This window comes from Pseudopipra pipra, chromosome 5 (genome assembly GCF_036250125.1).
Source record: "Pseudopipra pipra isolate bDixPip1 chromosome 5, bDixPip1.hap1, whole genome shotgun sequence".
NCBI lineage: Eukaryota > Metazoa > Chordata > Aves > Passeriformes > Pipridae > Pseudopipra > Pseudopipra pipra.
In genome coordinates this window covers 26,333,305-26,358,427 of record NC_087553.1, presented here as the reverse complement: position 1 = coordinate 26,358,427, position 25,123 = coordinate 26,333,305, and the positions used below count along the sequence as shown (strand labels likewise).

At 40.2% G+C, this 25,123-nt stretch overlaps 2 protein-coding genes and 1 long non-coding RNA gene across 3 annotated transcripts in view; 2 read left to right on the top strand and 1 right to left on the bottom strand.

The window, feature by feature from the left end:
- Positions 1-6,374, top strand: part of IFT56 (intraflagellar transport 56) — a 58,124-nt gene extending 51,750 nt beyond the window's left edge. Inside the window, exon 19 of the mRNA XM_064655207.1 lies at positions 1,444-6,374. The gene's annotated coding sequence lies outside the window, so the exon portion shown is untranslated. The remainder of the gene's footprint in view (positions 1-1,443) is intronic.
- A 1,049-nt stretch (positions 6,375-7,423) lies between these two features.
- On the bottom strand, positions 7,424-8,810 carry LOC135414432 (uncharacterized). The gene is made up of 2 exons (XR_010430688.1): positions 8,525-8,810; positions 7,424-7,704 (listed from the first exon to the last, which is right to left on the bottom strand). It is a non-coding gene; the product is annotated as an uncharacterized LOC135414432 (long non-coding RNA).
- A 167-nt stretch (positions 8,811-8,977) lies between these two features.
- The window catches only part of UBN2 (ubinuclein 2), a 46,890-nt gene continuing 30,744 nt past the window's right edge, over positions 8,978-25,123 (top strand). The window contains exons 1-3 of the mRNA XM_064655205.1: positions 8,978-9,566; positions 13,708-13,800; positions 19,614-19,715. Coding sequence (XP_064511275.1) covers positions 9,144-9,566; positions 13,708-13,800; positions 19,614-19,715 — 618 coding nt within the window. The 5' untranslated portion in view covers positions 8,978-9,143. The remainder of the gene's footprint in view (positions 9,567-13,707; positions 13,801-19,613; positions 19,716-25,123) is intronic.

The window sequence follows — 25,123 nt, the reverse complement described above, 5'->3', positions numbered from 1 at the left end:
CTGAGCAGGGGATGGTTCCCAAATTCCTTACAGATCTTGCTCAACTGATGAATTATACTAGCATCTATTTATAGATTTTAAAATAAAAGTCTATATTTAGTAAGAGCTGTGACTTTTGAGAAGACAGAGTGTATTCTTCAAATAAAAAGAGAACTTCTGTTTCAATTCATACTTACACATTTAATTGTGCTTAATTGCTCCACATTATATTATTACTAATTCTTTAGGAGAGTTTAAAATAAGGAATGCAGTAAAATAAGTAATGGTCTTTAAAATGTTTTTACAATAGACCTTCAAGACCCTGGGTCTCCAGTTATTTTGACAGGAAATATGCTATGGGATAATTTGCAGCAGTTCTCAGATACAGCTGGATCTAACTAAAATGTGGGATACTACCTATGCTGTTGAGTCTGAATTGCACTTTTATGAACCTTTTTTTGAAGTCCTCAAACTACACTTTAAGCTGGCCCTTAACTGGGGATGAGTGATGAGTCTTAGACTCCACCATCTGCTCCTTGATCACTGTAAGCAACTTCCACATAGTCAGTTCTGTGAAAAGACACACATAACAGTGCAGAATTATATAATATACAGTAACATTTTCAGAATATATATAATAATGTTTAGATTGTTTACATCATGTAGAAAAGAACCGTGCTTCAATTCTAATAGCTACATTGCTCATTGTAACATCTATGATTTTCTTTCATCATTTGTCCTTTTTAAGCACAACGGGATCATTATGCCCATCCACTCTAAAACTACTAGTAATCTTTTCCTTGCCTTACAATAGTGGGTGAGGCCATTATATGAGTAGCCATTATGTGACAAAACTCAATATCTTATTTTGCAGAGCTGGTGAATTAATTCATATCACATGAAGTCAATTTATCTCTTGAATATCAATCTATCTGTGAAAGCTGTGTCTAAGAAAAGGTTACAAAAATTAAATTATGAAACCTGATAAACTAAGTCTTAAACTGCCTGGTATATTCCCCATTCTGATGATTATCCTAATATTTGTATTCTACAAGTTCAGTCTTACTTTTGTCTGACTTATTCATGATGCCACATGTGCTGAACTTAGTTATCACTGAACAAACTGAGAAGCTGGTTGTTTATTTAAAACAATGATGGTTTTCCCCACTATTTAAAGATGAAAGAGCTATTTTCCGGTCACAACAAAGTAATTTCTGAGGCAAGTTTTATAAGACTCCCCACTCAGTTTAGCCAGAGATTCTCAAACAGGTTTTATTGCTGTGTTTGCTTTTCATTTCTGCACATTCTCCTTCCCTACTGAGTGTTTTCCCTTCCCATCTACAGTAATGTGATGGGCCTTACAGGACTACCACGGAGTACTGCCAATGTACTGCTGTTTTCCACTTATCTCTTCCTCCCCGTGCACCACCTCTGAACATGACTTGCTTTGCTCCCACTTTACAGGCATTCAAGGCAAGATTTTTTCAGATTTGTAAAATGCTTAGTCCTATGGAAGACTAGAAATCAGCATGACACTAAGAAGTAACTCAGTCTCAAAACAGTGAAGAAGAATTCAGGTAAGAATAGGCTGCACAATTACTTACCAATGTCAGGGGTAATTCTTTTAAGGTCGGCAAAATGACATTTGAAATAAAACTGTTATACAGAAAATGTAGCTTGTTTTCACAAGCAATTCTGATATGTACCATCCACTCTATTCTTAAAATCGTCACTGCTTTTGCTGCTATCCTACATGTGTTTTAATATGCTCAAAAAACTTTACATTTGATATGTCTTCTCAGAATACAACTTGAGGTGGGAAGAATATAGTTTTACAAAATTTCATTTGTCTATTTAAATTATTCATGTATGGAAAATCGTATTTTGTAAGTAATTTTTCAGATGCTATTTTTAATGCTGTGGCAGCTCAAAAGAAGCTTTGTGTTGAATCTGCAATCTCGGTATGTAGTTAATTCTCGGTGATAAATATGTGCTTTGCTTTTTGAAGGCAATTTGGCTTGGAAATAAAATCATGGAAGTATGAAAATGCTGAAATGCACATGCAAAGTATGCTTCTGACTATTCTGATTGTAAGCTTATATGAATGTTAAACATGTCGCAATTTGTATATGCAAGCACCCTCAGATGTCTGTGATAATGTGCACCTACTTAGGTGTAGAACTTTATATGAGTAAAAGCAGTTTCCAAAGTGCTCAGAGGCATTGAAAAACTCGGTTAGGAAACTGGAGTTTTGTTAAAATCAGTCTGAAAGTGAAAGGAAGAATTAAAAAAAAAAAAATTCTGCGAGGTCACAGCCAAATATGTTGTATGTCTTTATAACTTCTAGAAGGTTGCTTTGCAATCTACATATATGTATTACATAAAATTCTTCTTTTCGGGAGGATGAACGTTGCTTGACAGATGTTTCCTGAACAGTAGCTATATTAATTTTCATATATTAGAGTACTTAATAAAAAATAAATTTCTGATAATTATTAAAATATCTATAATTCTCTAAAAACTAGAAAATATCACAGTAGCAAGCGACCAAGGCTTGTCTAGCTTATAGTCTGCCTGACTCAAGGGCACCTAGAGTGTCTTGTCCTAGGTCAGCACCCACAAGAGAAACTCTGAGCAAGAGCAATCCTGTGGCATTTGTACTGCTGCGAATTACTTACAGACTGTTTTACCTCATTAAACAGCATTACTGCTTTTAGTGTAGAGATTGCAATTCAAACTGAGAACTCCCTATCCGGGCAATCCTCCTTATTCATGTTACAGGTGGGTGGGAGAGCTACTTGAAATTGTGACTCATTCTTGTGTGGTTTTAATTACTATTGGAAGAATAAAACCAGCAGACAACAATACAGAGATAAGAAAATTATCTGACTCCGAAGTTTCAGACAGGCTGGTAATCTTTGGCTGCCTCCAGGGGTGCTGGCCTGATGGAACAGGCTTTTCATCAGAAATAAACATCCCATGCCACAGGTATCTTTAAAGAAATAGTGCAAATGAGGAAAAGTGAGGGACAACTCCCCAGAGCACAAAATCCTTCTCAATCTCTGTAAACATCTAGGTGGTTTTACATTTTCAAATGAGCAGGTGTGAATCATAAAAGAGCTACCATTAAGGAACTCTATTATTTTCAAAGACAGCTCCTCTTCAATTTTAAACTCAGCTTAACTACTGTTTAAGTGACATTGTTAGTCACAATCAACACATAAGAGGCAGATGCTCCTCAGTTTAAGCTTCCTCACCAGTTCATTGAAATCTGCTCCCTTTCTATACAACTGTATTTTTAATGAAAAAAACTTGTGTGTGTGTATTACTGGGTACTCCTCTACAAAATCCCTTCTTTGTTTATTTCTGATGTAACCCTTCTTGCTATTCTTTAGAGCTACAAGAAAAATTCCAGAATTAATATAAAATAAGCTAAAAGGTTATTTTAAAGAATCATTGAATCGTTCAGGTTGAAAAAGACCTTTGAGTTCATTGAGTCATTTACCCAAACTGCCCAGTTCACCACTAAGCCATGTCCCTAAGTGCCACATCTACACAGCTTTTAAACACCTCCGGGGAGTGTGACTCAACCACTTTCCTGAGCAGCCTGTTCCATTGCTTGACAACCCTTTCGGTGAAGAAATTTTTCCTAATATTCAATTAAAACCCCCTCTGGTGCAATTTGAGCCAATTTTCTCTTATGCTGTCGCTTGTTACTTTGGTAATTCACTGGCTCTAATTTTCTTGTGATCACGTAGAAGGTAACTAATATTTTTTTTGCCTTTATTTCTTCCTCCTTCTTAGACAAGTAAAGAGTAAACCTGCAAAGGGGAATTTTTTAAGGATTGTAGACCTCTAACTAATCTTCACTGCTTGGCAGAGAAAACCTCTCAGGGGCTAACATTCCCAAATTAATGTTAGTTAAGACACAGAGTCCACCACTTCACCTGGAATCATTACTACTGCAGAAGTTTACAGCTTATTTGTCCGCCTTAACTGAGTTCATCCTTAACATTAGGAAAGTGTAAAGATGAAAGTTGTCAGCTTGCTCCAGCCAGAAATTCTGACACCAGAAGCAGAAATAGTTATTAACAAGTAAAAAATAAGTTGTAGCTAGAAAAGTGTTCTGTTCTTGTTACTTACAATTGATTTTGCTACTGTTATCTAAGGGAACAAATTACTTATGTTCTGCTTGGTAAATGCACCTACTTAAGAGCTGATGTTTAATGTCTCAATATTTCATCTTCTCTCCAGGATCAAAAGCTGTTCCCATAGCAGCTTCTTTGAGCAGCTTGCTCTTCCTTGGCAAGCATGCTCTTCTTCTTTCTTTTTTCTCTCATTGCTTTTTCTTCCCAACCTGCTATTCTGTCCAAACGCAGCACTGGAGGCTTTGAATTTTCTCTGAGGTTCCTCTAAGTCAACAGTCTTACCCTATCTATTAGCTTAAAGTATGTTACAATGTTCTGTAGAGCATCACCAGTCATACGGAAGTTTGTCAGTTTTGAAGTTCTCATTGAGAAATTGCACCTGAACAGCATGGATGATAGAGAACACCCCCCCCCTTGATTGCCATGACACACCCACTCACGTAAATTCCTTTACTTTTTTCACATGAAAACTTGTCCTGATTTCTAACTTATTTTTAATGTGAGATAGAAGCCAACATTTTGTTTTCATCAGCTACCTGCCACAGTCATGCCATTTATGTTGTCCTGACACACAATATGGTGTTGGAAGACCACTCCTCATCTCAGCAAGTGAACAAAAGATGCACCTAAATCCGCTTCTAGAGGTAAAAAGCACCTCCAGTTACAGGAGCAATAACAACCTTTTCCATAAAAATTGTTGCCACTCTTAAAACTTCCTTTTGCCTTTGAAACTTTGCACTTTCAATCAGATTTGTTCAAAGCTTTTCTTGAAGCTCTGGAGAGGAATCCAGTGTCTCACAGGCTCAAACTTTCATTCTGCAAGAAGTAAGGTTTAACTAGTTCACAGGGAGCACTATACCAGTGCATGGGATAAAGTTCACAATCATGGTTCCTCTGCTTCAAAATTGTGACAAATGAATATTACTGTCCTGCTAAAGGACATCATAATTACCTGAAGCTAACGCACTCTTTCTAGAGTGAATCTGGCATTTCTCTACCTGCTGACAGTCCTTCCAAACACCGTGTACTTCACTGAAAAGTGTACTTTGGACTTTCTAAGGCTGTGGCAAAGCTGCTGGTAAGATTTAAGTACATGTGCCTGAGGAGAGAAAACTAGAGGTATGTTCCACAGGGAACAGGAGTTTTACTTTAAAGAATAACAGTGATTAAAAAAAAAAAAAAAAAGATGGGGAAGGATCCTGCAGAGAAATTAGTTTTCCAAATGGTTTCAATGGCATTGGTGTTTGGTTTTGAAAAGAAAGGGGGGGCTTATTCCTTGATTCTGGATCTGGCAGGAAGCAACTTCATAAAGTTGTAGGAGGGAAGAGAAGTTAAAAAAAAAAAAAACCAAAAAAAAAGCACTTGAATTCAGAGAGCATCATTAAAAAGAAAACCAGCAATGCCAGCCATGTTTTTGGTGCAGTGGATTCTTATGATGCAGCAGCAGTTCTAGTAAAAGCTACACAAACACCAAACACCTGCAGCTGTACCATCTCCTGACACAGCAGTGGAAGTTGCAAGTGCTGTGGCAGCAGCTTTGGTGAATGGACCATAAGGATCAACAAGATGCCTTGTTGGACCATAAGAAACCAAGGAGGATATAGTGAGGAAGCAACCGATGGAAAAACGTAGGTCCCAGTGCTCAGCTGAAGCAGAATACAAACTGCCATCCTGTGCCACCTAAGCTTGTTATTGGTATAAGCAAAACACGTTTACTCCCGCATTCCTGTCCAAGGACAATAAGCTCATAGCTCATGGAAGTAAAGTATTCAGCCTTTGAAGCTGAAAGCTCCCTGGAGACGGACATAACTGATAAGGACAGCTCTGCCTTCTCATGGGACCCTGGGCTTGCTGCTGTAGACTGTCCAGCCTAGAGAAGCCACAGAGGCAGCACAGCAGCTTCCATTAGGTCCAGGAAAACAGTGAGCACTGGTCTATAATGAAACAGGGTACAGCTCTGACTCTACCACAACCAACAGTAACAGCCCAAAAAGAAGAGAGAGTGCTACAGACAGAGAAGCCAACCCAAAGCAGAGCAGGGAGATCACACTTGCACCAGGGTAGAGGCCTCTAGTGGCTTGCTGCGCTGTCTCTGTTTTCTGTATTTGAAACAAAGTCGGGTCAACAAACTGCCACTCACTGATGTGGCTGTAGCATCTGTAGTTCCAAGCATCCACTCTGTCTGATCTGCTTATACTGGCTTTCACTAGTGAAATAAAAAGCAGCTTCAATTTCACCTCAAACTTACTCTCTTTCTGCAGTTGTCACAGTTTTTGTAATTCTTAATGTGCCTCTTTCAAGAGACACTTCCATTATTGTGTTCTTCAGATAACATACAAAGGGAAGGAATCCGTATTTGATGTTGGACTACATTAGCGTGGTCATATCCTGAGAGAAAGCAAAATAATTGGCAAAACATCTATCTCTAATTACTTTTTTAAAATGTTACTGTTTTGTGTTGCACTGAGAAGTGCAACTCATTATGCTATGTAGAAAAATACCTGAGACAGAGCTGGATGCCAAAGAACAAAACAGGTAGTAGAGCAGAAAAAAAAATTATGAAATAAATGACAAATCTAATTCCTCTCGAAACTGTTTGATATGGCACAAGCCTGAAGCACTCCTGGTGTATTCAAAATTGAATTCCTTAAGATCTACTAGATTTGGTGGTTTTCTTGTGAGTCTTTCCTGAGTGCTTCTAGTGTTTTAGACCAAATGTAACATTAACATATTCCAGTTATTGCCCTACACTCTTTTTACACTACAACCAAGACAATCTGAAACCCTGGATTCAGACACTTGCAAAACTCATTTTCTTGTGGTGTACCTGTCCTACATTCATTACTTCTGAATATAGTCCCATATATCTTAGGGGACTGAAAGACAAAATGGATTTTTAGGTTGGATACTTAAAATGCACAGCTTATCTTCATCACTTTCCATGGATATATCCAAGTATTACCTGTGAACAAAATACCTGCTGTATTCCTGTTGTACTTATTTCAATGTCTAGTCTCCTATTTTGTAATTGAAAGCAAGCATTCAGCAGAGCTGCAGAAGAGCCTGAGACTTCCACATAAGATTTCTGTTTGAGGAGCAATAAATTGGTCTTTTCCAGAGGAAATCACAGAGTTTAATGACATAGACTACACAGGGACTTCGATGAGAAGTAAAATCTTCCTGGCGGGATCTGCAGGTCTGGAGCTTAATGACACTCACTCAGTTTGAATCCAGAAATACATTGCCTATTATGTACATCACCAAATAGTTGTATAAATTCTCACCAGGAGAACAAATGGGATCACCAAATGATTTTATTACGATGCTGAAATTAAAAACATATTTGAGGAATATCTCTACTGAGCTTGCTAGTCATACTAGAACATACAAGGTTTTAAGATAAAGCAAGTCTCCTTGACTATAAAGCTCAACAAAGCCTTTCAAGCTTCAGAAGGAGACAGTTTACATTTCTCAGATCAGGTCAGTCATTCCAGTGATTCCATGCTGCAAGCAGTATTCGGGAATGGAGAGCATTCCCTGTTAATGATGTTCTAGCATCAGGGATCTTCTCTGGAGTCTAGATGAAAGTAAACAGTCAAGTCAAAAGAACTCCTATGCAAGGAGAGGAAAGTATCAAGCATGGTGATGAACGCAATTTGGAAAGTGGAGTAATGTGATTCAGAGAATGGTCTGCTGTAATCATCCAAAATAATACACAAATGTGTTATTTGTTTGCTTTGCATAAAATGAGTACTTTTTAAAAAAGAGAACAAAACCACTCCTACCTAGTATTTCTGAGCCTAAAAAATTACAAACCCCCCCCCATCCAACTTCTTTTTCTCTGCCCCAATTAAGCTGGAGGATGCAATGTACATGAAGATGTTCATAAGCTTCCTGAAACTTTGCATTGCCTTGGTGGCACACCTCCATCTGGAAATACCAGCTACCAGTCTGTCAAAGTAGGTGGTGACAGACTGAAACACTTGCGCTGTTTGCAGGCAGCTCCTGCTCATGACGGAAGTCTCGCTGCTGCTCAAACCCTGCCTTCTTTGCGTTGTCCCCTCTCTACAGGACAACTTCTCACCAATCCTCAACTGCTCCCTGCAGCCTGTAAGCTGGTACACCACAGACCGGGAATGGTCACTGAAAAAGCTCTCTTTCCCCCGAGGACAGACCGGCACCCAGAGCAGCGGCTGCTGTTCTGCGGGAGCACGCTGGGATCAGCCCCGTACGGCGCGATTTTGTCAACCCCCGATGTCCTCAGCTGCTCCACTCAGTGTGGGTTGATGTCATCGACACACGGCGCGTCCGCGCCGTTCGGGCTGGGAACGGCCGCTCTCCCTTGCACTGAGCCCTCGACCGTGGGCAGGATTTAGGGGTTTCCTCTGGTGACTGACCCACAGCCGCCGACTTTCAGAGGCCTCAGCGCACCTTCCCCCAAGCAGGCCCGCGCTGCCCCGAGAGGACGAGCGCTGCGCAGCCCCGCCAGCAGCGGGGGCAGCCCCGATCCCAACGAGCACGAAGCATCCCGGGCCGGGGCTGCCCCTTCCTCCCACCCCGCCTCAGGGGCAGGGGGAGGTCACCGCCGGGGCCGCCCTCGGGCGAGAAGGAGCGCGAGCGCTGGCGGCTGCGGCGCGGCCGCCATTGCCCCGCGCGGGGCGGGCGGCGGGCCCGGCGTGCGCATCGCCCCGGCAACCGGAGGCGGGCCCGGCGGCCACAGCGGGGGGGCAACGGCGGCCGCGCCGACGTCCGGGGGAAGCTGAGCAATAACAGCGGCGACGCGGGCCCGGGTGCGCCTGCGCGGGCTGCGGGGCTGCTTCTATTTATGTGGGGGGGCGCCAAGATGGCGGGGGCGGCGAGGAGAACGTAGGGGGCAGCTCCGACCGGGCGGCGGAGCGGGGAGGAGGGGAGAGGGAGGAGCCGGGGCCGGTGGGAGGGAGCGCAGAGAGCGGTGTCACCGAACGCGTGAGGCGGGGGCCGGCGGACGGCGGGCGGGGGGGGTGGCGGCGGAGGAGGATGGCGGAGCCGCGCCGGGTGCCGTTCATCAGCCTGTCACCCGTGCGGCGCCGCGAGGGCGAGAGCCCGGCGCTGGAGCGGGAGCCGGCGGGCCGCGACCCGGAGCCGCCGCCGGCGGGCCGCGAGGCGCCGCCGCCGGAGCCGCCACCGAACGAGCCGCCCCGCGACAGCGCCGCCCGCCCGGAGCCGCCCCGCGACCCCGGCCGGCCCGAGCAGCCGCCGCAGCGGGAGCCCCCCCGGCCCGAGCCGCCGCCGCTGCCGCCGCCACCGCCGCGCCAGAGCGGGCGGCAGGAGCCGCCGCCGCCGCGGGAGGCGCTCCCGCTCCGCCAGACGGTCCGCCTGGAGGTGGTGCTGAAGGACCCCACCGAGGAGGGCTGCGTGGAGTTCAGCTACCCGGAGCTGCTGCTGTGCGGGGACTCGAGGGTACGGGACCTCCCCTTCCCCTTTTTCCCCTCCCCTGCCACTGGCACGGGCCCCGCCGCGCATCATCCTCCTCCACCTCCCAGCTGTAGGCGGCCCCGGCCTCGCCGATAGTGTTATCGGTCACCCCGTGCTGCTCGGGGGTGGTCCCGGCCCGGCGGGAGGGGCGGTGTCCTGGAGGGAAGTCCGGCGGCCTCGCTGCCGCTGCGGGCTCCTCCTGGTGCTGAGGCTGCGCCTGTGCCCGTGGGGGAAGGGGAGGCTTCGCACTTGTCGTCCCTGAGCTGGCCGAGGTCTCCTGGCCTTTTGCTGCGGGCTCAGGCGGGGGAGCGCCACTATCTTGTGCCCTGCTTACCCCGGCTCCTCTCCCCGCTGCTCCCCTTCTGTGCTCGGAGAGCAGTGCTGTTCCATCCTTCCTTCCTGGAAGCTTTTTTCCGGCAAGAAGGAAACTGTAACCATGCCGGTCTGTGATCAGGATTATCTCTAGGCTGTGTGCAGGTAAATGAAGGGTTATTAGCCTGGCTCTGCTACGAGCCTTGAGAAGCTGTGAAGTGAGCATTAGCAGATTTGGAGTTTCTGCAGTCTTGGAGGGGATGGGGATAAATGAGAGTTAATGTTGAAACACTAACCTCACCTGTAACTGTTAAGAACTTAATTCAAGAAAAAAAAGTACTCTCCTTTTCTCTATTCCGCCCAAACAGAAAATGTTTGGTGCTTGAACTACTTTGTTTATTAAGGAGCAAAACTCGTGTAGGCAGCTTTAAGAAGTAAGCAGCATTAGCCAATCAACAGGACCCAGTGTTCCAAGTAGGAAGGAGAGACGCGTGTCCTTAAGCTGGTTACACTTGAGCCACTCGCTCTTAGTGAGTTGAGGATACCAGTGAAGTTACACTTGATTTAAATAGCTTTGGCTCCTCTTAATTCCAGTACAGAATTTTAGAGAAAGTTTGCCTCATAGTGGAGGTAAGGTAAGGGGCAAGTCAGTAACTACTGCTGAGAAGGTCTGTGGTAGATCTGGTGATAAAAGTAAGTCTCAAATACCAGTATTGATACTGCCATGGCATTTTTATGTTCAGCACAAACTCGAGAGTGGTTAAAACTTCTGTTTTATGAACCAAAGTATGGGTGGTGATGATGCCGTAACTATACTTGGCATCCTGCTCACTTTTTTTCTGTAGTAGGAGGGATGTACACATTGGATTGTGTTCAAATGTAGAAGACAGAAAAATCGGTGACTGATTTTAATCTCTCTGTGATCTTGTGATGCAAGTTAAAAAGTTTCTTCTGTTCATCCTGTCCTACAGCTGTTGTGGGCAAACAGTGCCAGTTATGACTCCTCTGAATTAGCGTAGCATAATCATGCTGCTCTGTGAAGTGCAATATTTCTGAGCAGTTCTTGTATGAAGGTGAAAATTGTGCTAGTGATAGAAGTGGTTCAGTACGTGGAGACTGACTTTTCCCTTTGGCAGTTCCCAGTTCCATAACTGCCTTTTTTTGTAGGTTGTCAGTATCTTAATCACATAATCAGGGGAAAATGGCTTTTTCTGATGTAGTTCTGATGCAAATTCTGTGTCTTGTGGGGATAGGGGGAGAGCAGTGATTTGGGAGATTTTGCTACAACTGGGGGCAGAGACTGCTTTTAAGGTAGAGCCAGTGATAGAAATGCTTTATAAGAAACTGTGTATGATTCTCAGCTCTGTAGGGTCCATACTGAAATGAATGGCTCATAATGGCCTGTCAGTTGCTGGACTGTGTGGAACAATCAGCTGATTATGTAAAACAGTGTCATAAATGACAATCTTTTTAAGCAATTCATGTTTAAAAACTGATGCATGCTTGGCCTGTCAGTTTAACTACTTCTTTGCTATATGAAGAAGCTGGAAGAGCTACTCTAATATGGTAGGGAAGACTTAAAATCTTGAGATTTGCTTTTTCCAAGGAGAGAGTAACTAGTTGGCAGTTAATGTTGTGGTTTTAAGTGGAGTTTTAGATTTACAAATTTGTTGTTTTAGTAATGTTTCAGTTTAAAATGTACAGGTCATATAAACTTTATTTTTGCCATGCAGACTTCTTGTAATGCGAAGATTGATCTGTTTTTCTGAAAGTCGTTGTTGACTTCTCCCTTATAAGAAGTTGCTCATCTTATAACATTTCCCCTTAAAGTTTAACATTACAAACTCAGGAGCTTGTCTTTCTGTCTTGTAGCGTTGTTTGGAACTGAAGCAACCAAGAAAGGTTCTCCAGAGGCAGGCTGTTCTGGGAAGGCAAGGACTGGTGCACAGGAATAACTTCAAACATTGCTTTAATAGGTCTCTTAATGGAATGGTAGAGAATGTCCAAAATCAATTGACAGTGCAACTTCAATTTTTTTTTTCTTATTCCAAATTTAAGTTCCTATCCTGAATCAGAAGCTAGTGGGAATGTTTATTTTACAAACTTGTACTGTCCTTGTCCTCCTTTTTTGCCTTGATAAAGAGAATATCCTTTGATAGGGTTGTTTGTATAGTTCATCTTTTGGTAGGAATTATTTATGTAAAGTTTTTGGATGTGAGTAATAAGTTAGTGTGGTTGAAGAGTTCATTTGCCTCTTAAATGTTGGTGGAAGTCAAAGTGTGCTCTTGATTCCATTGGTGTAACTGAGGCTTGGTGCATATAAAACCTAAGTCAAAGTGGCTGAGCCAGGAGCCCAAGTTGGCTTCTGTCAAGCAGGCTGTAAAGGTGCTGAGGTAGTAATGCCTTAGTCTGAGACTCGTCCATCCCTCAGAAACAGGCAAAACTAAAATTTGCTTGAAGTTGAGTTTGCAATAGTGCTTAACTAATCAAATTGATAGTCAGCTACACCTTTGAGAATTTGGTGGAGGGAGGTAGGTTAACACTTAACTACTAAATTTTACTTGATCTTTGGCCTCAACCTTATCTCATTTCACAATTAAAAAAAGACACATATGCTTAGCAGATAATGTGGAATAGGTTTTCCCAGTTAAAAGCAGAGAAAATAGTGTTTCATGAATTGAGCTGTATTTGATATTTAATTATGTCCGCAGGAAATACATGACTTTAACCTATGTTTCAGGACTAACTATAGCCTCTATTAATTTCTTCTCTAAGTACTCAGTCTAAAAAATGTATGGTAATTATGCGGTGTTTGCATTTTTGCTTACCTTCCTCATTACATTGGTCTTGGTACTACTGAGCTACTTTGGTTACCATTTAGTCAATATACTGGCTTTTCATACTCTGAAGTTGCTTTTCGGAAATTAGTGTTACTTTTTGTTCTTAGTCTATTGATGAGTGGTCCATGTGCAGTGTTGCCATCCATAAAAGTCTATAAAATGGAACTCCATTCTACTGTATTTTAGCATCCAAGTACCTTCCCCCCTTACAGCAATTACTGTGTTTTATGTGAACTCTTATTTGAAGGAGGCAGCCCTGGTTTTCTGCTGTAACTTATTCAATAAAAATCACTGTGTTCATTGACTTTGTGTCAGTGAAAACCTCTTTCTGTTAAAAAAAAAAAGGGGGGGGTACTGCCTGCTTATTCGTATAGCTGGGGTATTAAATATCTGTTGTCCTTGTGGCTAACATAGTGGCAATCTTCTGTAATTCATGCTATTGTCACTGAAATTAACTATTGCACTGTTATTTTTTTTCATTAGATAAAGAAGTTATTATAGTTATGGTTGTAACTTTCTGAGGTTTTTAGTCTTCTGGTTGCTTCCCTGCTGGTCAGTCTACCAGGTGCATCTAGTCTGTTGTATCTAGAAGGACCACAACATGTGTAAGATGCACCAGTGGAAGCAGAAGTGAAAAGGAGTTATATTTAGAGAGTTCTTTTTCTTTGAACCTCAAATGGCTATAATTCTCTCTTATGCTTACGCTTTCAGTTGAGGTTGTAATGGAATGCTTGGGAAAATAACAAATCTCAATATTTCTTTCAACTTTTCTAATGGTGTTTTCATCAGAAGCAAAGTAACTGAATGATAATTGAATGAGTCAAATTAATTTTTACAGACCAAAGTAAGTATTTGGACACAGTATAAATTCTGGCTACTTAGTCATCAGAGCATTGTTTATTGGCATAATAGGTTTTTATCAGACACACTCGGTGTTTCTTGTGGAATGAATATGTAATTTCTGCTTTTTTCAGAAGAAATCAGTTCACTTGGAAGATCCATTTAATGATGAACAACGTGAGCGACATGAAGTAGAAATGCTTGCCAAGAAGTTTGAGGCAAAATATGTGAGTTACTCTGCTTTGTTAAAATACACAAATATTTAGTAGTGATAACTTATGATGCTGTAGAGGTCTTAATATCACAGGGTTGTTTTTTCCTGATTAAGGTTGCTGATGTAGTGTCAAATGACTTCTGTACATTTCAGAGATGACTGTCTCACTGTATTTCATTTAAGCACCTTGAAGCTGCCACAAGCTTATCAGACAAGTCTGCTAAATAGATTTGTCTATAGATGTTATAGCTTGTGAAGCTATTCTTAGAAAAGCTTCCTATATAAATACAACTATTAGATGCGGGTTGATATTCATGCTAAATACTGTGCTGGAGGAAAGAATTTCTATGTAGTGCTGTTGTGCACTATTGAACAGCTTTTCTGTTTGGGCTAAATACTGATGAATCTTGATGAATTTCTGACTAGTTTGGAATGCTTCCATAGGAAGTTACTTGTTGAATAGTAAGACATTGCTCGATGAATTTCTTGTAGCTGCTAGCTGCCTAAAGATACTCTGCTGACTCCTGAAAGTATGAATAAAGCTAGCTAGTAACATAAAGAGGCTTACACTAGTAAATGAAGGTAGAAAATCAGAAAATGTTGACAAAAGCCACACCCAAACAGGTCTTTAAGAATTCATATGGGTAGGGTTGGGTGATTAATTCTGAGCTGGCAATCAAAGCTCATCATCATGCTGAGGCATGTTGATATTCTGGATTACTAATAGAGCACCTCAATAATAAAGAAGGGAAACAAGAGCAGTCATTTGTATCTTTTGCTATTAACACACATACTAAGATCTATCTTTTTTGATTTTTTTTTTTATTTTTCTAACAGAGGCAGATTTTTCTGAGTGCAGTCTATACATTCTGTAGCAGTAATTACTATTTCAAAGCATGTTAGCTCTAATATGTAACAAACTCTTAAACTGAAAAAAAAAATTTTCATCTTTGGAGGAATTGACAGCAATATAGGAAGTGAATTGAGAAGGCAGTTTCAGAATACTGTTTGCTTTTAATTTGAATGCTAAATAATTTTTCAATGTGAGAGAAAACTGTTTCAACTGTACTTTTTTTAGAAAACTCATTTCATAATACAAGGTAAGGACTTATGATGTCCTGAAACAAGTTGCTTAACTACAGTAGATGAAAGTCAATGTAAGCATGTAAAGCAATGTATGTAGAAGGGAGTGGTAGTGGAAGTAATCTATTTTAACATATACATTTATGCATACATCAAAGCTAAATGTACATTTGTAGACAAAACGTTATTAGAGTGAAGAAAACTGAAGCTCAATGCTCAGTAGTCATAAAAAGGGGCAAATAGATGCTTTTAACTATTAGAAAGCAGAAGGTAACAAAAATGTACAATTTTCAATAGTTTAAATTCATGGTGCACTTGCATCTTGATTACTGCTTGCACTTCTGATTTTTTTTCCCTTTCATTATCCTCCTTACCTTACGCCCCTCAACCCCACAAAAGGTAATGTCTTCTATATAAAGAACAACTTATTAGGTTAGGGCCACTAAGCATGAAGGGTGGTGAGGGATTAAGATTTCTTGTGTTAGATATTTTCTGTCCTTTCTCTCTTCCAATATGAGAATCATCCATCTTTACCTGCCATTGATGCTCAGAGGAATTGCATTGACCCAGTACAACTGCTCATTCTGACAACATCCAGCCATCTTCTGACTCTTGTGAGATGTTTGCTCTGTGGCTTAAACTAGAGCAGGGATCCCATGTAGTAGATATCCTTTCTCCTCGAGTGAACGAGAGGCTGTGTGGTACTGTTGCCAGCTGGAGTTAAGCCACGACACTCCTTAACAGAGCTTTAGTGTAAAAGTAATCACTGGTTGTATGAGAATGAAAAAAAAAAAACCCAACCCTCTATTTCTGATTTGCAGGAAGTACTATATCCTCCTTAAATTACTTAGGTATTACTTACCTATATCCATTTAAAATGGAGTCAGACAATGTTTTTAATTGTAGCACGTGCGTGGTACTTCTGGAAAATTTGGTCTGTGAGGAACAGTCTACCTTGAAGGCTTTTTACTTCTTTTCAGATAAATTCCTGTACTTATCATCAAATCAGTATATTATTTGGTGTGTTTTCCAGATCCTAAGAAAAAGCCTACAAATAAATGGATTTTTATGAAACGAGATACATAACATACCATTTGTTTACTTGATTATTCAGCCCTTTTTTGGAATTGCAGCACATTTTAAATACCAGCATAAAAATCTGCTCCGAAGGGTTCCTATTTTCACTGTTTTGTTTGCTGTTATTCTCTAGACAAAATCCAGCAGTGTTGTGAACACATGATACTGAACTTCAGACAGTATTGTACCTAGTGTAAGAATTTTTCTTGGCTCAAAACTAAGGTCCATCTAATGGATGGTAGCATAGTCCTCTGACACTAGTGAAATCTTGTACTTGAAAGTACAACCAAGCAAGTGTGCACTGTGCCTCTCTGGCAATCTGTGTCTTAATTTCTGCCAAAGGCTGCATGTTTAACCTTTTTATAGCTTTCTGCCATGAATTTGGCAGATCATTACTGGATATTTGTGTTCCATGGCACTGAGTACCATGACGGTGGTCATATAAAAACATATTTTGTGTTAAAACCTGATGAGTTCACATGGTGCTCCGTAGTTTCTGTATTATAAGAAACAGTGAAATATATCCAGTTTTCCTGCACACTGCATGTGATTTTGTTGCTGTCATCTAAATTCAGCCCTTTCATTCTCCAGCTGTAGTGTCTTAACATTCTGTTATTGTATGGAAGCAGTAGTTTTTACCTTTAAACATCCTTGTTGGATTACTGTTCCCTTTTTTGTTCTAATTTCTTTTTTTAAATGAAAGGATATTAATGGTATGGTGCCCTGATTTATCAGTGATATAATGATGACTTCTGGGTTTTTTCTTCCATTCCTTTTTTTTTTTACAGTCCCAATTCTTACTTTTTTGACCACTTGTGACTGTAGAGCAAATGTCATAGAACTGTGCGTAACAACTCCAGTGCTTCCCGGGTAGCATAACAAATTTGGAGATTACTGTATTTTTTCTTGCTTGGGTTGTACTTCCTTTGTGTGGATTACCTTGCTTTTATTGATACTGAATTCAGCTAACTACTTAACCATATTAAATCCAGAGCAACTGTGAGATCTTTCAGTGATTCTCGAGTTGTCTTTTTTCTTTACTATCCTCAGTAATTTGTCATCTTACACCCCCACCCTCCCCAGACTGTTAAACCTCTCTGTTACTTCTAAAGATGAATGGGAATACACGTTCCTTAGTGATTTCACTGATTGCTTTCTTTGCCAAAATGAAATACCTTTTTCTGCCCTTTCTTTCCTCGTCTTAAATCAGGCATCAATTTGAGTGGACCCTCCTTATCTCATGACAATTTCTTGTCTCTAAAGGTCTTTGGACCTGTTTTACAGCACTTGAAGTACTACTTTTTTCTACCAAAATTCCTTCCTGCTCTGTTATGTATATTCTTATGCCTGCTGGTTCTGTTGTTTAGAATTTTTATTGACTTACCCAATGCAGTGACCAGGTTTACTGGTTTATGGATTCTGCTGTGGCCCTTGTAAGATTCTTCAAATATTGGCATTGTATTTGCCACACACCTTCTAGTTCTGTTGGGTTGTTTAAACCCAAGGTTACATGTCACAGTTAATTTGTTGAAGTCTTATTTGGCTTTTTTGAATACTTGCATGAGTCGTATTTGTAGTTTCGGGAACTAGACATCTTAATTTTCTCTGGTACCATGACTTATGTTCTGGGACTGAAAGGTTAGAGGAAAGCTTCAGTAGTAAAACTTCCTTGAACTGCTGTATAGTAAACACTGACAGAGATAATCCCTTCAGTTCTTCTGCTGTAGTCTTGCATCCTTAACATCTTGATCATACAAGCTCCTTACAGTTGATCATACAGTTCCTTAAACATACCTGGGTAAAACCAGGCCTGAAGGAAACTCTCTAACTATACACACAGTGGTTCGGGTATTTTCATATGTCTGAATATGAGTTACTATTTTAATCCTGCTTTTGTTCATTCAGCTGTTATGAGACTTCTTATTTTTGTTGTTTTTATTAACTCTTTTCCATATCTGGTTTTAATGACTATCAGGCAGCCAGAATGTATTGGAAATTTTAATTGTTTGTTTTTTTTTTTTTAATCCCCTTGTACCGAAATCACAGAATCGTAGGATAACCTAGCAAGATATGTAGTATGGAGGTGGATTGCACTACACATTAGTGAGACCAGTACAGGTGAAGAGGTGAAGTATAGTTTATGAAGCATTCTTATACAGCCTGCTGGCGCTTAAGTCAGAAGCATGAATTACATAAGCTCTTGCACTGGATGCACTGGAGTTTAATCAGAATTCAGCCTTTATTTTTATAACATTTTTTCTTTATTTTTTTTCTTCTCTCATTCAAACTCCTCTGTTTAAAAAAAGAATACGTTTTGGGAATGTGCAGTCATTCAGATGTTTTGCCAGATGAGTGACTGCAGGAGATAATAGGACTGATAGAACACTTAGATTGGAATATAGCTTGGAAACCTGAATTAAAAATGGAATGCACTTTTGAGTTTTTCCTCCTAGGACTGTGGCATTTATTTATTTAAGTATACTTGAGAGATTCCTGTTTGCTTGCAAGAGCAGATACTTTACTTCATTACAATCTTGAATTTTTGCAAAACGTTGTTAAAATGGAGGTGTTCAGATGCTTACACTTTTCATAAAAGACCAAAGGTGAAACTTCCTTTGAACAGTGTCTGCATACTCTTACTAACAAGTGGGCTGTGATATTTGGATGTCACAACAGGAAAGACTCATACTTACTCTAAGCATGCTCAGAACTGTAGAGTGCAGGCAGACAATTTTCAGGAGCAAGTCTTCTTGAACTCATGGAAGAAGTTACCATTTTAGTGAATGTGGTGCCTTTTGGAGAATTTTATCTTGTAAGACTTGTATATTGACAATTTTGACAACATATGTGAGCTAAAAAACTTAAGTTTTTAATTTAAGTTTAGATTTCTTGAATGTTTGAGCCGGATGCGAGTTTTTTTTGACTTGATTTAACAATGGAACTTCCACATGAAAAAAATACTTACAGAATAAGATTAATTTTACTGCTTCCCAGAGGTAAGTGAATCCATCCATAGTCTGTGACGCAGCTTCTGGCTCAAGTAACTTTCATGTTTTAAAACTCAGTGTTTTATCTTCAGTCCTGTCAACTGAGATGACTGATCTTGCATTTCAAAGGATTTTATCTTAATATATTTTTCTACAGTTATGTCATATGAATGCTCTAACTTCTTAAACTCTTAGACACCATATCTAGAAGTACTTGATCAGTATTTTTTTCTTTTCATTTAGGCTTGACTTGACTTTAGGGAAGCAATCATGCCTGTGTAGGGAAACACTTTACTGAATGCTAGGCTGTCAGTATTTTCCCTTCTAATGATACTAACATAGTGAAAAACTTAACACTTCCTGAAGTATCGCAGCTCTTCTATCACTAACAGTCCTATCACTGTGCTTTAAAACCATGGGACAGTGAAACTTTTCTCTGAATGGGAAATGTCAGGAAGATCTCGGTCATGCAGAAACGAGGTAGCCAGTTAATACCTTTCAGGGATGATTCTGGTGAGGCATGTTTGCCAGAACTCATCCCTGTGTGGAACTTTTCATTAGTCATCCAGTCTATCTTCCAGAAAGCATCCAAGAAAGCAAAACTGCTAATTCCTTGAATGACTGTTCCTCCAATGCCTTCTGCTTTTCTCAAGTGATATAATACCTTCTTTGTTTTCAGGGTGGGAAGCCTCACAAACATCGGAAAGATCGGCTGCAGGATCTAATCGATATAGGTTATGGTTATGATGAAACGGACCCTTTCATTGATAATTCTGAAGCGGTAAGTAAGCCTCAGCAAAGCTGCAAGAAATAACAAGATAATGCTTTGTTTTTTTGATAAAGAAGAAAGGTAAGGAGAAATACTTTGTGCCTGTGTATAACTGGTGTGAATTCAAAGGGCATACTACTTCGGGAGTCCAGTGAATTATTGTATTTGTAGTCTTATTCACATATCATTATGCACTGCAAGAATTAAGAAAGTTATTCCTAGATCACGTGTTTTTCCAGCTTTAGAAGTTAAATTATTTTTATTTGTGCTTTTTATTTACTGTTGACTGAAATTACACTGGCTCTCTTTAATTTCGTGTACCAGTTCTCTAGATTATTAGTGGATTACTACTGTTAGGTTTCCTGCATTAGATCAGGAAGCTATTCTGCTCTTAAAAACCAGTAAGAATAGGAGGGTTATTCTAAACGTTCACTGAGTATGTCTGAAAAATTTGAGATAAAACAGGTTGGTTAAACAGCAGGATATTACAGCTTATTTTGTCTGAATATTTTTCAGAAATGAAAGCACATTTCGGGGTAAAAGAAAAAGGTAATAGTTGGGTACAGGCAGTATCAGTAATATCAGGAGGTTTATAGGAGGACATTTGAAGATATCTTAGAGGTGATATGTGAAATTATGAAAATGAGGAAAAACTTGGAAAAAGGAGTGGATTATGTAAAAGCACAGAAACCTCATATAATTCTCCTTTATTAAATGTTAGAAAGAAGTAGGTGTATGGTTTAGTCAAGTAAAAAAAAACGCCAACAAATAACAGCTGTCATTTGCCAGCCTACAGTTTCCTCCAGTGCTGAGTGATGCTGGACAAAGCAGCAATGATCTACTGCTCTGGGAAGGAGGGAGCTAGAAGTCTGAGTGGGAGAGGAGAGATTATGAAAAGGAGTTGTGAAAAAAGAGTAAGAAAAGCACGAATGTATTGCTTAGCATACATTATTTCAAGCCTACATTTAAATTCTAAAATTTTACACTAAAGAGCTGTGAACTCTGAGCTGTGAGGTTTCCAGCGTGTAGATGTTGCAGTGAACAATCTTATGAACTGTGTGAATTGCACAGCAAGCGTGCTGCAGAACTGATACCTTTTTGAGCAAAAGAAGTTCAGCAGTTAACCACAGGCTGAGCTCATCTGTGTGTACAGGTAGTTATTGAAGTAGGTCTCAAGTTGTCTAAAAAGTGAGTTTGCTGTAGATGCTTACTGTAACCTGTAATAATTTGTCCTTTTTCTTGGTCTACATGAAAACTGTAGTTGAACCTGCCAATATTAAACTGTCCTATCATTATCCTGCAACTTTTGCTGGAGCAATATTAGGGCCTAAGACTTTGTATATCTTTTCTGAAAGTCAGATTCTGGTCTTCAGCTTGGTAGGAGCAGATGTGCTTCATTTCTGCTAAGAAGCCACTTGAGCCTATAGGTTTATATGGTTTCTCACTGTTGCCTAAGTTAACCATCCTCACTTTCGAAATTTTATGATAACAGGACCCAAGTTCTATCTTGAGTTTCCTGGATTCACTGTGACCTATCACAGATCTGATACGAGATTCGGAGCACTTGTAGTACTTGTAGTACAGGTCTCTGTCAAAGTTGTACATAAGTCTAGCAGAGTTGAACACTCACTGATGTATTAGTACTTATCATACTGTGCCGCCTTCTAGCCAGCAGCAGATCTGTTAGATTTGCATTTACTTCTGCTGTCTCTTGCCAGAGCCCTTGCAAAAATGTACAAAAGGCAGTTGTTAGAGGACCAGATGGTTGCATCATGTGCTAGCTGTGGAAGCTGTTGGGGAGAATGGTGTATTCTCTAAAGATCGCTTTCCTCAACAATCATTATGCCTTGTGTCTGCATTACAAATACAGACCAGTGAGAGGCCATCTCTGTTTTGCTTTTATCCCCATTTCTATATAGAAAAGGAGAAGAAAAAATAGGGTGCCAGCTGCAGTCCAAGTGGCTGTTGCAGAGCTTAAGGGTCCTGTAGTGTAGGAGTTTAAGTTCAACAAAACCTCTCATTCCATCTTAGATGCAAATGGGAAGTGTTCAGATGGAAAATCTACATGTCTGGCTTGCTTATCTTCTGTGTGGCCAGCTATTAAATCACCATGTACCCTGAGAAATGTCAGAGCCAAGCCCAGCCTAGACTTACTTCTTTTTGGCAGATGCATTTCTTACACATAGAAAGCTATAATAACTTGAGCACAAACACTTGAAAAATGAGTATGAGTGCCTCTTTAATTGCTCCAGGATTATCCTAGAAAAAAATAATTGAAAGCTTTCTTAGAATTTTAGTCCTTTTTCTTGTCATGAGTGTAAAAGAAATACGGAGCTCTTTGGCATTGAAACAGATTTATTCCATAGCTTTAGAGATATTTTCCTGCTAAAACAGATTTCTGTGATAATACCATCAAATATTTTCAAGAAATCAAACCAATAAAACTCTAAGCCTGGTTTTATTAGGCCTTGTAATTGAGTTTAGGAATTATGCTTCCTTTGGATCCATTTTCAATTAAGCAGTTTTGCACATGTAACATAGATACATATTGCATCTTGCATATGCGTCATATGCATATTGCATGTTGCACATGTAACAAAGCATTTGGGTCCTCCAAGGATCCAGGAAGGCCATTGTTCTGTTGATTTTTCTCAAGGGTAAGGATTAGGCACAAGTGCAGAGAATCTGCTAATGGCATGATTCTTAAGTAGTGGATTTTAATGGGGCTGGAGTACAGACAGGTACAGGACATGCTTTTCAAGAGGAAGGTTCTTGAAAAGCGATGACAGAGGGGAACTTCTGAGCAAAGAGATTTTTCTCAGATTCCTTAAAGGGCACTGGTATCTTCCCTGATGAAGTGAGGTAAGTTTGGGACAACTTGGTAGGCTAGATTGCCATTGTTTACTTTCTGTGAAAATGAAATTGTTACAGGTTTGCTGTTACTGTTTACTCTGAAAAGAATCAGTACTTTCCTACAGCATGGTAAAGACTTTAGCAGCACAGCTGCATTAAGACCCATCAAAATCCCTGTGAAAACAGAAAAGTAAGGGCTCCTGAAGAGCAATTCAGTGGATTCAGACATGGAGCCAATTAAAGGAAAATATTGCAGAAAATAAGGAAAAAGTACATAGTTTCAGGATGCTGCTTGCTTTGGTGTATTTAGTATATATGCTGTTTGGTAGGTACCTTGCTGTCCTCCTTGGGAAACCTTTAGCTGGTCCTGTTTGGAAGAAGTAGCTTTTTCTCTGAATGCATTTGCAGGCAAGCAGGAAATCTATGTGTCAGTCGATAGAGTAGATATTTTTGGGTTGAGCATTTTGACTGTAGTCAGTGGGTTGTGATAATTTCAGAAAAAAAGTAAATCAAGACCATCTTACTATTGTTTATATCCACTATATAGCAGTTAGTCTGATGGCGAGTCCTAATCTTTGCTTATATTAATGAACCTATACAAAATGTTCATAATTTGCAAAAAAAGCTGTTCCTTCTCAATGTTTCCACTGCTTTGATGTTCAAAATAGTGTGAACTACGCAGAATTACATTCTCTGTGGAATGGAATTGCTCTAGATTATGTCCCCTGTGTTCTTCCTGCATGCACACATGCACGCATGTGTCTAGACAAACGAGGCTGATTACTTGCTCTTGTGATGACCTCTGATTATTTGGTTGGTTGAATGCATTCCTGACAGTGTAAGCTTTATATAGATAGATTCCAAAGGCATCTCAGCGCTCTCTGAACTTCTTGTTATGCAATACAGAACAGGGATCTGAAGTAATATATGGTGTTAGTGAAAAAGTATGCAGTTTTCTCTTAGTCAGAGGTGACAAGGCTTGTATATCCAAACCAAAGACTTCCCCCATACTGAGTAGGTGAATGCAGAGGAAGAACAATCCACCTAGAAATCTGTAAGCAGTGCAATCTGTCTTTTGAAGCAGCAATACCAGGTAGCCACACTGTCAGGAATAGAATCAAAACATGAATGCCAAGATCAATGGGAAGCAGACATTTCAATCCTTTGGACATGCAGGCCCCTATGTCAATATTTGACCCAGTCTGCTATATTCGTGGTTCCATAGTAGCCTTCTGTACACTGATATAAAGAATCCTGTGCTGCTGGGTAGAGAACATTCTACCACCGGTTTCTCATACATGGAAAGTTTCTCCAAAACAAGTACTTCAGCTTAAGGGAGGAACTTCTTTTTCTTTATGTATCTCTTGCCTCAAGAGTTCAGACCCTCTTAAAAGACGACTTTTCAAAAACTGTATGTTAATTTTAGTACATTAGCAGAAGTGTTTTGCTCCCTTTCTATATGGGTTCCCTAGAATGCTTTCCATAATTTAAAGGCTTAGTCTCTGCAAAAATTCTGCATCATGATACACAGTTTTTACGTGGTTCTGGGATAAATTTTGCTTACTTCATCTTGTAATCTCCAGACTTATAAGAGGTATGATAGATTTAATATCCTCTCCCACCCTGGCTGCCTCTAAAATCTGAAGCTGATGGATTACCAGTAAGACCATCTTAGTCAAGATTCTTGAACATCTGAGATACTTTTTCCCAGTGAGAATGGTATGTCTTTGGAGAGTGGCAGAGCTCACTGTGTCAGTGGTAATTTTTACCATTTTTGTGGCGTTCTGGGCCAGATGTTGTTTTAGGCCAACTTGATAGTGTTCTCTCGTTCTTGCTACTCCAGGGAGCTTGTTTTATGCATACCTATGGAAAGCAGTGTAGTTGCTTTAGAAAGATCATTGTCTTTTAAAAAAAAAAAAAACCAAAACCAAAAACAAAACTGAAAAAACCAACCAACCAAAAAAAAAAAAACCAAACTGAAAAAACTATCAACCTGCAAACGTTAGAAGCGTGTACAGAAAAATGCTATATAGGATCCATTATTAAACATGCTTTCCTTGCATTGAGAGAGAAATTGAACACTGTGGCCTTTGTCATCTGGAAAAGGCTGCCTTTGTAGACCTCAGTAACAAACCTCATCCACACTGAATACGTGTGGGTGCATTAAAGCATCCTTTTTGTAGGAGATTCACTTGCCAGCTGTTTTACTGGCTGAGGATTTGTGTGGTTTTGTATTAGTACTGTCTTCCTCGTTCATTGTCACTTCACCCAGTCTTGGAAGTTATGTGGTTGGGGAATAATGCTCACTTAGTCGAGTGTACCATGTCACCTTTAATAAAATGTCTTGCTTGATTCCTGGGTATCTCCAGGGTAGATCTGCTGGTTAGCACCTGACATGTCATATGCATTTGAGTGAATACAAGGGCAAATTTCAGTTAGGGTATTCTTTGCCTTTTATCCTCCTCACCCCAAGATACATTAAGGTGTAAAGCAGAGTATGAAATAAATAAAGCAGATACAAGAACCACTATAGCTAGAGGAACAAAGGTAATTGAATTTGCAGAGCA